This window comes from Erinaceus europaeus, chromosome 2 (genome assembly GCF_950295315.1).
Source record: "Erinaceus europaeus chromosome 2, mEriEur2.1, whole genome shotgun sequence".
NCBI classification, from domain to species: domain Eukaryota; kingdom Metazoa; phylum Chordata; class Mammalia; order Eulipotyphla; family Erinaceidae; genus Erinaceus; species Erinaceus europaeus.
In genome coordinates this window covers 122,478,507-122,493,641 of record NC_080163.1, presented here as the reverse complement: position 1 = coordinate 122,493,641, position 15,135 = coordinate 122,478,507, and the positions used below count along the sequence as shown (strand labels likewise).

Below are 15,135 nucleotides of genomic sequence, written 5' to 3'. Positions count from 1 at the left end.
TAGGACATCCCCTCCCCACCCTAGATCCTTCCTCCCCTCTGCCCAGCCCAGCAGGCACCAACCCTCCCTCTACACCCTGAGGGCCAGTCATCATCCATCCACTGTCTCAGAACAGCTTTCTCTCTCCGTGAGCACTTTCCAGAATGACTACTTCAGGTGCCTTCTGCCATGCAGAGCAAACAGCCCTACTCTGGTGAGACTGGCAGGCCAGGGTCATGTCCCCTCAGGACTTGGCAAGATACCTGAAGCATCAGCCTCCGGGGCCCAACAAGCCAGCCCCCCCTGCAGGGTGGTCCCGCAGGGCCCCCTGACATACAGCCTCTCTTCCAGAACCTGGACTACCTGTCAGAAGGCCTGGAAGGCCGCAGCCAGAGCCCTGTGGCCCTGCTCTTTGATGCCCTCCTGCGCCCAGACACAGACTTTGGGGGGAACCTGGAGTCCGTCCTCATCTGGAAGCACCAGAAGGAACGAGCCATCCCCCACCTGGTCCTGGGTCGGAACCCACCTGGGGGAGCCTGGCATGTAAGTGGGGGCCTGAGGGTGGTGGTGGAAGACGGGCGAGATCATCCCCTTATTCTAACTGGGGTCAGGATGCTCCACTCCCTCTTGTGCATTTTGCCTGCCTCCCAGCCCATGGGGCAGGGTCCTGAACTAGTGGCACTTTCCCTTGCAGTCCATTGAAGGCTCCATGGTGACCCTGAGCCAGGGCCAATGGATGGGGCTCCCAGACCTGCAGGTGAAGGACTGGATGTGCAGGAAACGAAGGTGAGACCAAGACAGCCCAGAAGTGTGTGGTGGGGGTAGGGGATGGGGTGGAGAGGGAGAAACAGAGCAGGCTCCCATAGGCCAGCCAAGGGGTGCCTGGGTTCATCAAGCCTGCTTCCCCTCACTCCAGGAGGAACTGAGGCTCAGAGAAGGACCTTCGCAGAATCACAGGGGCAGCTGGGCTGATCCAAGACTCCCTGCTTAGTGCTGCTACCACCACCACCACCACCACCCTATTTACCCCACCCCCACCCAGAGCATCCCAGCCTCAATGGGAGTGTGACAGCTAGCCCCCACCTCCACCCCCAACATCCTTCCCTGAGTCCTGGCTCAGGTTCCCTTCTGGCTTCCCCAACCTCTCTCATGATTCTAAGCCTGGCCTGGAACAACCTCCTTCCTTCTGGGTTAGATAATAAGCCACACTTCCTTGTTCTGCTTCTGCATTAGAAACACAAGTACAGTGTTGTTTGGTTTTGTTTTATTGTTTTTTATGCAACACAGAGGAATGAAACCAAGTCCTCAAACATGAGTTATGAACTGAGTGGCCTCCTAAGACCAATTTCCTATTCTTTATCTTTGAGAGGAGAGGGTGACAGGAGAGAGGGAAAAACAGGGAATACCCACAGGTTCCCTCAATGATTCTCCTCCTCCGGGAATCACTATCTTCCTTGGTAAGGGGACACTGGTCTTGTGTGTGAGGTGCCTGGAACTTCAGTCCCACTACATCTGATCTGAGTCACTACCCAAAACGGAGGTGACAATCCTTCATAACAATGAGCCTCAGCTACAGGTGTCTGTGCCCAGAAGGTGCTTTGAGCTCCAGGTGGCTGTTTTGTAATCGGCTTGTTTACTGGCAGGCAGCCTCCCATAGAAATCACCTGACTCACAGGCCCAGGTGGAGATGTTTGAGTGGATACACCTGCGTCCCAGCCACCGCCACCCCCCCCACCCCCACGCCAGCTGAGAACCATCACCCCCAGGAGCCTGCCTCAGACCCTGTCCATCACCACCCCTTCTCTGCACACATCAGCTTTGCCTGTTCCCCAAAAGTCGTAAAACTGGTGTCCCACTGGGTTTACAGAGAACAACATTCAGTCTTTCCAGACCATCCTAACAGTGAGCAGCCCTTGTAATGTCACATACTGCCTCACATGCCAAGTTCAAATCTCGGCTCTTGGTTTTTATATCCACTCACCCAACCTCTCAATAACCTCATGGGACGGTACTGTCACCATCGTGACACAGAAGGAAACTGAGGCAGGAATTTCAGGCACTGAACTCAGTAGCAGAGCTATCTAGCCCTGAGCCCCACCCCCACGAGGCACTCATATTAGCTGTTTAACAGAGGAGACTGAGGGTCCCAGCGATTAACCAGTCTCCTCCCATTACTGAGCCACGAGCAATGCCCCATCCTCTCTCTCTCTCCCTCTCTCTCTCTCTCTTGCTTTCTCGCTCTCTCTTTTTTTTTTTGCCTCCAGGGTTATCACTGGGGCTTGGTGCCTACACTACAAATCCACTGCTCCTAGAGGCCATTTATCCATTTCCTTTTTTTTTTTTTTAATAGGACAGAGAGAAATAGAGGGGGAGATAGAGGGGAGAGAAAGATAAAGATAGACACCTGCAGACCTGCTTCACCACTTGTGAAGCGACTCCCCTGTAGGCGGGGAACTGGGGGCTTGAACCTGAATCCTTGCACAGGTCCTTTTGAGTGGTAACTGGTGCGCCATCGCCCCTTCCCTCCCAACCCCAACCGCCTCCCCAAAGCCATCTACTCTCTAACTGCATTCTCCGGTGTCCCTCCTCCCCAGAGGCCTTCGAAACAGCCGGGCCACTGCCGGTGACATCGCTCAGTACTACAGGGATTACGTGATCAAGAAGGGGCTGAGTCGCAACTTCCTGTCGGGAGCTGTGGTCACAGCCGTGGAGTGGCAGGTTCCCGAGCCCACAGGCTCCAGCCCCCTGTTCCAGGTGTGTGGCTTCCATACTGCCAAAGACCAGAGCCAGGAGCCCTTCTCACTGTACACCCGCAACCTGGTCCTGGCCACTGGCACATCAGACAGCCGGGCGCGGCTGGGCATCCCCGGGGAGAACCTGCCCTTCGTCCACCACCAGCTGTCAGCCCTGGAGGTGGCGGCGAGGGCGGGCACCGTGACCCCGAACTCGGACCCGGTGCTGATTGTGGGCGCGGGGCTGTCGGCGGCTGATGCAGTACTGTTTGCACGCCACTTGGGCCTCCCGGTGATCCACGCCTTCCGCCGGCCAGTGGACGACCCCGGCCTGGTCTTCAACCAGCTGCCCAAGATGCTGTACCCCGAGTACCACAAGGTGCACCAGATGATGCGGGAGTGCTCCATCCTGTCACCCGGCCCATATGAGGGATATCGCAGCCTCCCTGAGCATCAGCTGCTGCTGCTGCAGGAGGACGGCCAGGCAGTCTTTTGCGACCCCCAGGGCCTGCACAAGGGTTTCGGGGTCTCCCTGGTGCTGGTGCTCATTGGCTCGCACCCGGACCTCTCCTTCCTCCCCGGGGCTGGCACAGACCTGGCTACAGACCCCACCCAACCCCTGAGCGCCAAGAGGAACCCCATTGAGGTGGACCCCTTCACCTACCAGAGCACCCGCCAGGAGGGCCTGTATGCTGTGGGGCCGCTGGCTGGGGACAACTTTGTGCGCTTCGTGCAGGGGGGAGCCCTGGCCGTGGCCAGTTCCCTGCAGCAGAAGGAGGCCACCAAGCCACCTTAGCACCCCACCTGGCATCCTGGCACCCTGAAGGGAAAGGGAGATCACCACCGCCTGGCCAGATGCCCCTGTAAGGGAAGGGGGCCTATCTGGCTGGAGACTGGAGGCCTAGAGCCCTGCCACGGGCCTCTCCGAGGAAGAGGAGCAGGGAATCCAGGCTGCACGACTCAGGCCGGCACCTGGAGCAGGAGCAGTGACTGCAGGCCCAGGCAGATCAACACCACAGTGGCGTTTAAGCTGCCAGCGTGAGCAGGGGCTTTGGGGTGGGCTGAGCACCCAGTGGGAGGACTGTGGGCTCTGCTCCTTCCAGAGTCAGGTCCAAAATAAAACCAGCGCCCACCTCCACTCATGTCTGAGAAGTCTGTGTGTGCAAGATGGGGGGGGGGGGACGAGTACTCAGTATCCCAATCTGGCATACTGCCGGGTCATATGGAAAGGCCACAGAGGCTGGGGGTGGGGGAAGCACACCTGCCCTCAAATGGACTCGAAAGCAGATGGGGGGGGGGGGCTGTGAGGAAATGTGGTGCTGGGAAGGCTTCCACACCGTGCCCGACCCCACTCTCCATCCAGCCAGTCTCCCTTCTGCTCTTCCAGCTCGGCAGGCTGCACCCACCACAGGGCCTTTGCACAGGCTGAGTTGAGCCCAACATTTTTCCTTGTCTCCAGCTCCTCCTGGCTCTTGTACCCTCAGACCCTGAGCATCGCTGCCTTAGGAAGTTTATGACTCACACCCTCCCAGGCCACCAGACAGACGCCCACCGCGGCTCAAGGTGCGCCTCACCCCGCAGTGCGCCAGAGTTAGGGCTTTGGGGGTCATCCCCGCCCGCCAGGGTGTCAGTCCCAGGAGGCCAAGGTCGGCGGTCAGAGCCCAGCCCAGCCGGGTGGGTGCACCTGAACTCGCGTCCCGTGAAGGAGGACAGGGCGGGGTGGCGGGGGGGGGGGGGTGGGCTGAGGGGCAGGGGCAGTTCCAGGGTGCTGGCTGGCTCAGCGCGCTGCAGAGGGGGGTGCGCAGTCCCGGGGTGGGGGAGGCGGGAGCCTGCAGAGGGCGCTCGGGACTCGCTGGACACCGCGCTCAGGCCCCTACGGCAGCGCCACGGGGCGGGGGTGGGGGAGCGCGGCGAGGAGAGGGGGTGCAATCAGAGCTTTTCCAGGGTAAGCAACCCCCCCCGAGGAGAGACCCCTCCCTCTCCCCTCGTCTACTGGGCAGCCCCCCCTGACCGGGGCTGGAGTGCGCGCCCCAACCGCGCGGGGTGGGGGACACGTGGCTCGGGGTCCGGGGGGAGCCCCCCCCGCGCCGGCCGGTCCCCGCGGTGGCCGCGGGGACGAAGCGAGGGAGGCGGAGCGGCGGCAGCGGCGGCGGCGGGGAGGGGTCGTGCGGGGGCGGCGGGCGGGGGTCGGCGCTTCCGGGCGGGCGGGCGGCGGGCGCGGCGCGATGTGCGAGCGGGCGGCGCGCCTGTGCAGGGCCGGCGCGCACAGGCTGCTTCGGGAGCCGCCGCCGCAGGGCCGGGCGCTAGGCGGGCTGCTGCGCTGGGTGGGCGCCAGGATGGGGGAGCCCCGGGCGCCGCAAGCACCCGCCGCCCCTGCCGCCCCCGGCCCGGGCCCCCGGCCCGCCTCCCCACACGGGGGCACCGCCGTCATCCTGGACGTGAGTACAAGCGCCGGGACCCCAGCCGGGATCCCCAGGCCCCCTCACCCCGGGGGTTAGGGACCCCCCCAAGACTCCGCCCGGCCCCCGCCGCGCCCCGAGGGCACCACCTTCCCAGGGAACCCTGGCCCGTCCCTCGGGCAGCCAAGAGCGCGGGCCCCAGCCCCTAGGGTCTCCGCCACGGACCGGGATGACCCCCCCCAACCCCCTCTCCACTTCTCGGGGTCCCGATCTTATCAGACCCAGGACCTTTGGATCCCCCTCGGCTTGGCCATAGCCCCCCCCCCCCCACTTTTGGTTACACACATGCCTACCCATCTCCCCCCCTCCCCAGCCTGGCCTTCATCTAATCCTGTAACAGGAACCCCTCTTTTCCCTGTCCGGGTCCTCCGCCTGAGTCGATACTTTTCCGAGACACCACCCCCCAGCACCCCTTCTCTCCCTGTCTCTGAGCCTTGTTTTCTCCCTAAAATGCCCCCATCCAACCGCGCCTCCTTGAGATGGAAGCCTCCTCCCTACCTGGGATACCGGGACCTCCACCCCTATCAGCCCTGAGCCCGGACCCCTTCTGGGGAGGGGGTTCCCTATGGAGTAAAAAGGACTTTATCCTGGGGTCCCCCAGTGGATACATAAGGGTCTTATGTGGTAGGGTGCCTCCCACGTGCAGAGGGGTTTCTAGAATGTCCAGTCCTGTAAGTGCAGGAAGCATGGACTCCTCTTTCCTGCACCCCTGGTTGGCTTTGGGCTCATAGGGCTGCAGGGGACAGGGACTGTGCTGTGTGTGCTGTGTAGGGGGGTGGGGGTGGGGGTTGCAACCCTGCACATCTATGTGGCAGCACCCTTACTCCAGACCTGCAGATGAGCTCTGATCTGGCTGGGAAGGAGGTGGGCTCCCCAGTACTTGAGTACTGGCGGGTGTGAGTACTCACCTCCCCCCCGCTTGTCTCTGAAATAGTGGTGAGCATTGGGGGGCTTTTGGACTCAGAAGGGCCATGTATCACAGTGGGACACACACACACACACACACACACACACACACACACACACACCATGCACTCAGGAGCAAGGGGTGGGGTGTCCAATCTGGCCCTGAGGAGACTGGGGTGGTCTAATAATTGTTCCCCTTTCTGTCCCAACCCCAGAAGCCCCAGCCCTGCCCTGTACCCCAGGACTGGAGGTTCAGCCAAGGGAAGGGGTGAATATATATATATATATATATATATATATATATATATATATATATATATATATATATAATGAAACATTAACAAAACCGTAGGATAAGAGGGGTACAACTCCACACAATTCCCACCACCAGAACTCCATATCCCATCCCCTCCCCTCCCCTGGTAGGTTAAAGAATGGGGTGATGTTTAAGTAACCCTCTCTGAGCTGCTGTTCCAAGTTTTCAGCCCGTGGCTCAGAGGACTGGGGACTAGGTAGTGGCATCTGTTCCTTTCCCCTGGGGCAGAGACCAGAGGTGGGGTGTCAAGGGGCACCTTTCCTTCCAACCTTGGCTGACTGATTCCAAAATTTACCAGAACTTCTCTATTTCATGTTGAGACTGGGAGGGAGATTGCAGGGGCTGGGGGGAGGGGGGTGTTCCCTCCGTTGCATCCAGAATCTTGTGTGCACCCAGCTTTCTGAGCTCCTGCTTCTAACCACCCCCCCACAGAAGTGCCCCTAAAATCATTCAGTCCTGCTACAGTGGGTCAGTTCCCCAGATCCCAAGGGTCTTTTAGCAGACACCTCTGCTCAGACTTAACCCAGCCTCGTTGGAGAGAACCAGGACACCCAGGAGCTGTGGCTGGGGTGTAGTGAGAGAGAGAGACCTTGTCATCAGGGACCACATGGACCATTGGCTCTGGACCCCACACACACACACACATACACTCCCCCCCTCATCCCCCCCCCAGCAGCCAGAGTGTCTGGTTTGGGGAGGTGGGAGACAGAGGGAGTGGGCACTTGACACATTCCCCATCCCATCCCATCCCAGCTGGGGGGCTGGTGCCTGGGGCAGGATCAGGGGGACCCAGCAAACTCCCCCCTATATGCTCAGCCCTGGACCTGACACACACTCTCTTCTCTGCAGATTTTCCGGAGGGCAGACAAAAACGGTGAGTTTCTCTTGACCCTGAAGTTTGAACGTGCAGGTCTCTGCAGTGGGGAGCTTGAATGCCATGGCTTCCCAGGTTGTGCAGTATGTGTGTGTGGGGGGTCCCCAGATATTGAGGATGTCAGGAGGGCTCAGTGAACGTATCTGATTCCTGGATGGCTGCCAGAATAGAATAGAAGTTCAACTTCATGCAGCTGGACTAGACCAGCAGCGCCCCTGTGGAGCCCAGCAATCCTCCCCCTGAAAGAGCACACCCTCACCCCTTTCTCCCTCAGCCCTGGCACACCCCTCAGACCTGACGCAGCTGCTGCTTGATATGTCAATTCCACCGCGGCCCAGATAGGTTAAGGGGTTTGCCCAAGGTTTCAGCAGCACCATAGCAGGGGGAGGTTCAGCTGCACACAGACACCCCCAGGCCCTTCTCCCTGTGTTATGTGCCTCCTCCCCCAAATGTAAGCAGCACATTGTTATGGTAGAAGAATTCTTTATCTTCCTCTAACCCCTTGAACTGGTTCCTTCCTACACAAGGGGCTGGGGATCAAGAACAGAGTTCATGGGCCGAGCAATGGCACACCTGCTTAAGTGTGTATAGTACTAAGTGCAATGATCCGGGTTTGAGCCCCCAGCTCCCCACATGCGGGTGGGGTGGGGAATGCTTCACAAGCAGCAAAACAGGTCTAGAGGTGTCAGTCTTTTTCCCTCCCCTCTCAATTTCTTTCTGTCCTGTTAAATAAAATGGAAAAAAAAAAAAAAAAAAGGTTGCCGGGAGCAGTGATTCATAGTGTGGGCACTGAGCCTCAGTGATATCCCTGGAGAAAAAAAAAAGTTCAGTATCTACCAAAGTCAAGGGGCCATCATGCTCGGGACGTGTCAGCTCATTGCTCAGGAGCCTGCGACCACCCACCCATGCATTTTCCCCAGGCTACCCCTCTCCAGGCCTCAGTTTGCCTCCCTATAAAGTGGGGTGCTGGTGTTTAGCCTGCCTGCTTCCCTGGGCTGTTAGAAAGCACAGGGAGATGTGGAGAACTGATGTGCCCAGAGCAGGTATGCACCGCAGTTGTCTGTTAATTTGCATGTTTGCTGTTAAGGGCCATGCTGGTAAACAGTGGGGGACAGACGACAATCGGGTGTTCCCCCCACCCCCCTGCTGGGGCCCTAAGAATCCAGTCTCTCCCATGCACAAGTTGGTGTTCAAGTTGGTGTTCAACGTGCAGTGCTTGCCTGAGTCCCCTGGACCCCCTCCTCCCCACCCCTAGAACTTAGCTGCCCCTCCCTTGGGTGTTGGAGTAGCTGTGGGCAGGAGGGGGTGCCCTGGTTTGAGCTGGCAGTCGGAGAGGGGGAGTTGTTTCCTTCTTTCCTGGCATCCCCTGGGGTGGGAGGGAACAGCCTCTCCCAAGCCTCTAAGGAGGAGGGTCCAGCAGCAGCTTTGTGTGGAGAGGGCTTCTGTGGTGCTCCCAGGCCTGGTGGAGTCCTCTCTCCAGTTGTAGTTATTGCCTCTTGCTGGCCTTGCTGCACCCGGGGACTGCTTGAAAGGCAAGATTTTGTTGCTGCTGCTAGCTGATACCCAGAACTCAGTGAGGCCTCTGGACTGTGGATACCACAGGATGGTGGAGTCTCTGACCATGGAGGGGGTGGCGCCCTGGGGCTAAGGGGGTCTGTCACTCACCAAGCAGAATATATGTGGGGGGGAGGGGAGTGTGTGAGTGGGTGATGGGGGAGGGGGGTCATCAGCCACCCCTTCAGGCACTGGTGAGGTTTCATTGTCCATCTGAGGCTGCATCTCACCCCCTTGAGCATTGCTACAGGGGACCCACAGGGGCACGCCCCCTCCTCCTGCAGCCTTACTATTCACTGAGTGAGCATGTGATGACATCTTTGGGAGCTTCCCTGCTAAGGGTGGGGGAGTTGTGTGGCTGGGCCAGTCCTCCTCACCTGGCTTCAGGTCCTGGCTTAGCCACCTCCCATCTCTGGCCACAAACAGTCACCTGACTCAGAACCTCCACCTATAAATGGGACTAAAGACCTTCAGCCTGCTAAAATGGAGAGGCTAGTAAGGTGCCCAGTGGGGTGACTCCAGTAACCTCACTGAGTGCTCTGGAAAGCCAGTGCGGTCCCACACACTCCCAGGGCAGGATAGCACTCACTGAGCAGCTTATGCACCAAGGCCCTCTAGACCCTCTCACTCCATCCTTCTGGGGTCAGAGGCAACACTCCCTTTGCAGAGACAAGGGAAGCGGGGCCTGGGGAGGCACAGTGCCCAGGTCTGATTCAGCCACAGTGGGAGGACTCTCCGGGTGGGGATGGAAGGGTGGGTGTGAACGCACACAACAAACACTGTTTATCCTGGGTTGTGGGGGCAGAAGAGGGCAGTGATCTGCTGGACTTAGACTGAAGTCGGAGATAAAAGGGCTCTTGCTGACCTGGCCTGGCATGATGGGGAGACAGGGTGTGGTGCCTGAGGTGCCCTAGGGGGAGGTGTGACAGTGCAGGCGGGCACTGCCCGGCTCCTGGCATTTGAAAGGTCACTGCTATAGACTGAGCTTATGCCAATTAATGAAGATATCTGTGTGTCCCAGCCGGAAATGAAGGTGCAGAAGCCTGGGTGGGAGATGCTTCCTCATTAGCTGATCTGGGGCTGGCAGCCGTGGGTGCAGGGAAATGTCAGCTAGGAGGCTTAGTATCTGAAGGTCTGTTGATGGGTCTTTGCTGCTCTCTCCCCAGCTGGGCCCCTGCAGACATGACGAATCAATCACAGCATGTATCCTCTGAACCCCAACACAGTGTCAGCTTTCCCAAACTGCCCTATGCTGGGGGTCCCCCTAGGGGGGTAGGGAAGATCTCCCCATAAGATCCTGGCCAAGTAGGGTTGAGAGCATGACCTACATACCAGCTGTGGAACTTGGACTACTCTGCCTTGGTTTACCCCTCTAGAAAGTGTGTGTGTGTGTGTGTGTGTGTGTGTGTGTGTGTGTGTGTGTGTGTGTGTCAGCCAGCACTCTGCGAAAGTCTCTCCAGGATGTGAGAGCCACAGCTGCCTTGGATCTTTATCTCAGCTGATGTTGGTTCTGGGCCTGCTGCGTGTAACCACAAGTGTGTGTGTTTGCATGATGGGGGGAGGGTTGAAAATAGCAGTTTTCTGTTACTCCTGTGATACTAAAACTTGGGGGAGGATGTTGGAAGCAGACTGGGATATGCCTCTAGCACTTCTCCCCTACACACACACACACTCACTTTCTCTCTCTCTCTCTCTCCCTCTCCCTTCCTCTCCCTCTCTCTCCCTCCCTTTCTCTCTCTCTCCCCCTCTCTCCTTTTCTCTCCCTCTCCCCCTCCCTCTTTCCCCCCCTCTCCCCCTTTTCCCCTCTACCTCCCTCTCCCTCTCCCCCCCTTCCCCCCTCTCCCTCTCTCCCTCTCTCCTTCTCTCCCTCTCTCTTCTTTCTCCCTTTCTTTCCCTCTCTCTCCACTTCCTCTCTTCTTCTCTCCCTCTCTCCCTTTCTCTCCCTCTTTCTCCCTCGCTCCCTCTCCCCCACCCCCAGCCTGGGCGGAGGGAAGCGCAGCAGGTGTGAGGATTCCCTCTCCCAGCTTATCCGTTTTTGCCCTACTTTGAGCCCCCGCAGAATTGCTAGGAGCAGAGATAGATACTCTGGGACCTTCCAAATGTAAGAATACCTGAGGCTCAGCCTGAGTAGGCCTGCCACGTTGGGTTGGGTGAGATGTGCACTGTGCAAAGGGCTTTCTCCTGAGTGCCAGACTTGACTCCTTTAAGGAGGAGCGTGGCATGAAGCTGAAGCTGCTGGAGTTTGCTGGCTGAGCCGCCCAGGAGGGAGGAGCTCAGAGTGCCAGTTTGAAGTCCAGAGCCCCTTCCCCAGTGACCCTTCTGCCCCTAGTCACTGAGACTCTGGTGTCTGCAGAGGAGGCAGTGCCAGTGCAGGGAGAAGAGGTGAGGCCTCTCCCATGGCACCCACCAGACCCCTAGCCCCTCAGCCCTAGAGCACTGGGCAGGGTTCACATGCACACCCCCTTTCCCTGTGGTTTGCATCTTCACAGCTACCAGTGGGGCACCAGAGGAGAGAACATCAACCCCTGGGAGCTTCCAGGCACTTGTTTATTTTTTTAAAAAATTTTTAATATTTATTTATTCCCTTTTGTTGCCCTCATTGTTTTATTGTTGTAGTTATTGATGTTGCCATTGTTGGATAGGACAGAGAGAAATGGAGAGAGGAGGGGAAGACAGAGAGGGGGAGAGAAAGACAGACACCTGCAGACCTGCTTCACCACTTGTGAAGTGACTCCTTTGCAGGTGGGGAGCCGGAGGCTGGAACCAGGGATCCTTATGCCGGTCCTTGTGCTTTGCGCCATGTGCGCTTAACCCGCTGCACTTGTTTATTATTTGAGGGGTCACTTCCTCTTCTAGAGTCAGGGCCGGGGTGCCAGGGCTGGGAGTGGTGGCTGGCATGTGGAGAGGAGGGCTGGGTGGTAGGAGAGAGTAGGGGGGAGAGTGTCTGCCTGCCTGCCATTGGGGTGCAGTGAGCACAGGTGCAGAGGTGTTGGGCTCAGCACTTCTGCTTCAGGAACCTCTGTAAGCAGTGTGTTAGTTCAGGGATCAACTGGATGATTTAGAGATCCCTGGTGACCAGGAGTTCATCTAGTGAACCTGGAATCAGCAGTCAATCATCGGGGCGTGGCTGTTGACAGAGGAGTGTGCTTCTGGGGGAGTCAGCTGGCCTGGGCACCTGTGGTGGGGTGTCCTTCTGTGGAGCCACACTATCTCTGTCACCTCCCTTCTCTCCCTCTCCTCCTCCCACGCAGATGACGGGAAGCTGTCCCTGGAGGAGTTCCAGCTCTTCTTCGCAGATGGCGTCCTCAACGAGAAGGAACTGGAGGACCTCTTCCACACCATCGACTCTGACAATACCAAGTGAGCAGGGGCGTGGAGGTGGGGTGGCTCCCCCACACCCAGAGGCCACCTCAGTGCCCTGAAGGAAAGCAAGAGACCCGGAGAGACCCTCACTAGCCAGACTATTTATTTTTAATTTTTAACCTTTATTTATTGGATAGAGACAGCCAGAAAACAAGAGGATAGGGAAGATAGAGACACCTGCAGCATTGCTTCACCACTCGCAAAGCTTTCCTCCCTGCAGGTAGGGGCTGGGGGCTCGAATTGGGTCCTTGCGCATTGTAACATGTGTCCTCAACCAGGTGTGCCACCACACGGACCCTGTTTTATTTATCTTTAGTGAAAAATACAGTGGAGAAACCAAAGTACTGCTCAGCTCTTGGCTTATGGTGGTGCTGGGGATTGTACCTGGGACCTCAGAGCCTCAGGCATGAAAGTTTTTTGCAGAGCCATTATGCTGTCTAGTCAGTCATAAAAAAAAGATATTTTTATTTCAGATGAGACAAAAAGCATGGTAGTCTGATTGATACAAGAAGTCAGAATGCCTGTCCTGTCACACATCTAGTGTTGAATCTGGAGCCACAAGCATGCATGTCCAGTGCTGCACCAGCTGAGCTGTCTCCCCGCCTGCAGATTGGGCGTCTGCAGTGGGAGCAGCTAATGCAGCTTTGGCTCCCATCACACAGGTGTTTCTTCTGAGCAGAGAGATCCTGCACCCCGCAGAGTGCACCCAGGAGAACTTGCATGGGGGACACGGGCAGTGTGACCTCACCTAGTCCCCAGACCTTGGCTTCCTCTGAACTTCGACCTTGACCCTCCCCCTGACCCCCATCACACCCCAGATCATTCAGTAGTCCCCAGTTTGTTGTTAATCTGCTTCTTAGCAACTCAGGAGCACCCTTCTCCCACCCTCTTGGCACCCCCTATCCTGCATGTCTGTCATACACCCAGCCCGTCCTTGTAAGGTGCAACATGTGCAGTCTCACAGACTCACCCCCCAACACACACACACACACACACACACAGCTGCCTACCCTTTGGGCCCCTCAGGTGCAGGAAATACACTCTTAAGAGCCTGCTGGGGCAGATGTGATGAGTGGGGTCCCCTGAGACTCGCTAGAGCTACCACCAAGGCTGCTGGCACAGAGGAGGGCTGGCAGGGTCCGGAGAGGTGCCCAGTGGGATGGGGAGCAGCGTCCTTGTGCTGGGAAGGTTTCCACCAGAGGGCTTTGTTTCCCAGCCAGATGGACGGTTCTGAGTGGGGCCAGGGCCCCCTGGTGGGCTTTGAAAGGGCCAGACTGGTGCCTGCTGATTTATTCATTGATTTACTCATTCTTTTGTGTGGGGCCAGCTGGGTGGGGGAGAAGGAAGGCTGGAACCTTCTGCGGAGTGTGAGTGGGGCAGGTGTGCTGGCCTCACAGGCTGGGGCTCTATAGCCCTTTGGGGTGCTCCCTAGGCTTTGGGCCCAAAGCCCTTCACGTGGCCCAAGAGGTGGGTGGAAAGCCGGCTGCAGCAGAATAAACAGACTGCTTCCTGCCTATGGGACTTGGCCAGACTTTCCATTTGCTCTGCATATTAGGAAAACCTCTGAGACAGTTTGCACCCAGATTGATTGCGGGGCCTGGGGCAGGAGTGACTAGCACATTGTTGTAGAGCACTGTCTCTACAATGTCTACAGTGCCCCCCAGCACTGTCAGCCAGTCCCTCAGCCTCAGGAGGGCACCTGGGGCAGAGAGGCCAGGTTATAGACCTGTACCCACACCCCACCAGGGTTCTACCCCAAGGCTTCAGTGTCACCTTCCCAGCCTGAGGCCACTCTCCCCATGGCCCATCCCATGAAGGAAAGTGCCCTTCTCCACGCTGTAGACATGGGACGCGGTTGAATAAGTGGGGTCCTGCCCCAGGGCCCCCCAGCCCTGAGCAGGGCTGCAGGGAGGTGAAAGTGTGTGTCACGTGTAATTTCTGTTGACAGACTGTCTTGAGCATGGCCCCCCCACCCTCTGTCTCCAGTCCCTTCCCCCACACTGGCTGGGCCCTGTGCACTAGGCAGATTTGGAGAGAGGAGAGGAAGTGGGGTAGTGGTGTGATGGCTCAGACAGACATGCTAATGCAGACTTGGCTCCTTGCTCTGTCCCCCAGGAGGGCTATGCCTCATGCCTGCCACTAGAAATGTGACTTGCCCAGAAGAGGGGTTCACCCAGCCAAGTTGAAAAAAAGGACATTTTACCAGCCACACAGTGGGGGTGAATGTGTGTGTGTTTGTTAGAGGGCTGCTTCTGAGACCCCTTCTCTCTCTCCACAGCCACGTGGACACCAAGGAGCTATGTGGTAGGTGTTCAGTTGGAGGGGACACACTGGGGTGTGTTGAGGGGTGCAGGGTGAGGGAGGGGAACAGAGGGAGGGGCATGGTGTTCCAGTGACCCCTGACCTTTGCTTCCCCTCCCCCAGATTACTTTGTGGACCACATGGGGGACTATGAGGATGTTTTGGCCTCCCTGGAGACCTTGAATCACTCTGTGCTGAAAGCCATGGGCTACACCAAGAAGGTCAGCCACTGCAGGGGGCTCCCAAGGAGGAGGGTCGAGCAGGGCCCTGTGCTGGTTTGGTTCCAGATTTCCCCAGGAGCATTGCACCCCGTGGGACCTGGATTTGGGGTGACAAGTGCAGGGTGGACTTTATGGTGGTACACAGGGGCTCCTGGAGGAGGCTGGGACACACGGTGAAGTGAGTGTGTTGAGTGTAGGGCAGCTCTGTGAATGTCCCTGTCCAGCGGGTGTCTGTCGGGAACAGGGTGACCTTTCCCACAATCCGGCCTGGTCCAGGGATAAGGTTCTAGAGCAAGAGCAGCAGACACTCCAAGGCACCTTGGTACAAGTATCACAGAGTTAGGGGTGGGGTGGCTTTGTGCTTCTGAAATTGACCAGGAATTTAATGGTGTCTTTATGAGAAGTTGGGGGGCTGGGGTGGGGGGTGCTG

General features: G+C 57.9%; 2 protein-coding genes across 3 annotated transcripts in view; both read left to right on the top strand.

Moving 5' to 3' along the window:
• The window catches only part of OSGIN1 (oxidative stress induced growth inhibitor 1), a 42,293-nt gene extending 38,444 nt beyond the window's left edge, over positions 1–3,849 (top strand). For both annotated transcript variants that reach the window (XM_060185108.1, XM_007528359.3), the window contains exons 4-6: positions 331–522; positions 674–765; positions 2,574–3,849. In XM_060185108.1, coding sequence (XP_060041091.1) covers positions 331–522; positions 674–765; positions 2,574–3,507 — 1,218 coding nt within the window. In that variant the 3' untranslated portion in view covers positions 3,508–3,849. The remainder of the gene's footprint in view (positions 1–330; positions 523–673; positions 766–2,573) is intronic.
• A 1,010-nt stretch (positions 3,850–4,859) lies between these two features.
• The window catches only part of NECAB2 (N-terminal EF-hand calcium binding protein 2), a 33,209-nt gene continuing 22,933 nt past the window's right edge, over positions 4,860–15,135 (top strand). Inside the window, exons 1-5 of the mRNA XM_060185109.1 lie at positions 4,860–5,149; positions 7,242–7,266; positions 12,072–12,180; positions 14,462–14,487; positions 14,608–14,705. Coding sequence (XP_060041092.1) covers positions 4,937–5,149; positions 7,242–7,266; positions 12,072–12,180; positions 14,462–14,487; positions 14,608–14,705 — 471 coding nt within the window. The 5' untranslated portion in view covers positions 4,860–4,936. The remainder of the gene's footprint in view (positions 5,150–7,241; positions 7,267–12,071; positions 12,181–14,461; positions 14,488–14,607; positions 14,706–15,135) is intronic.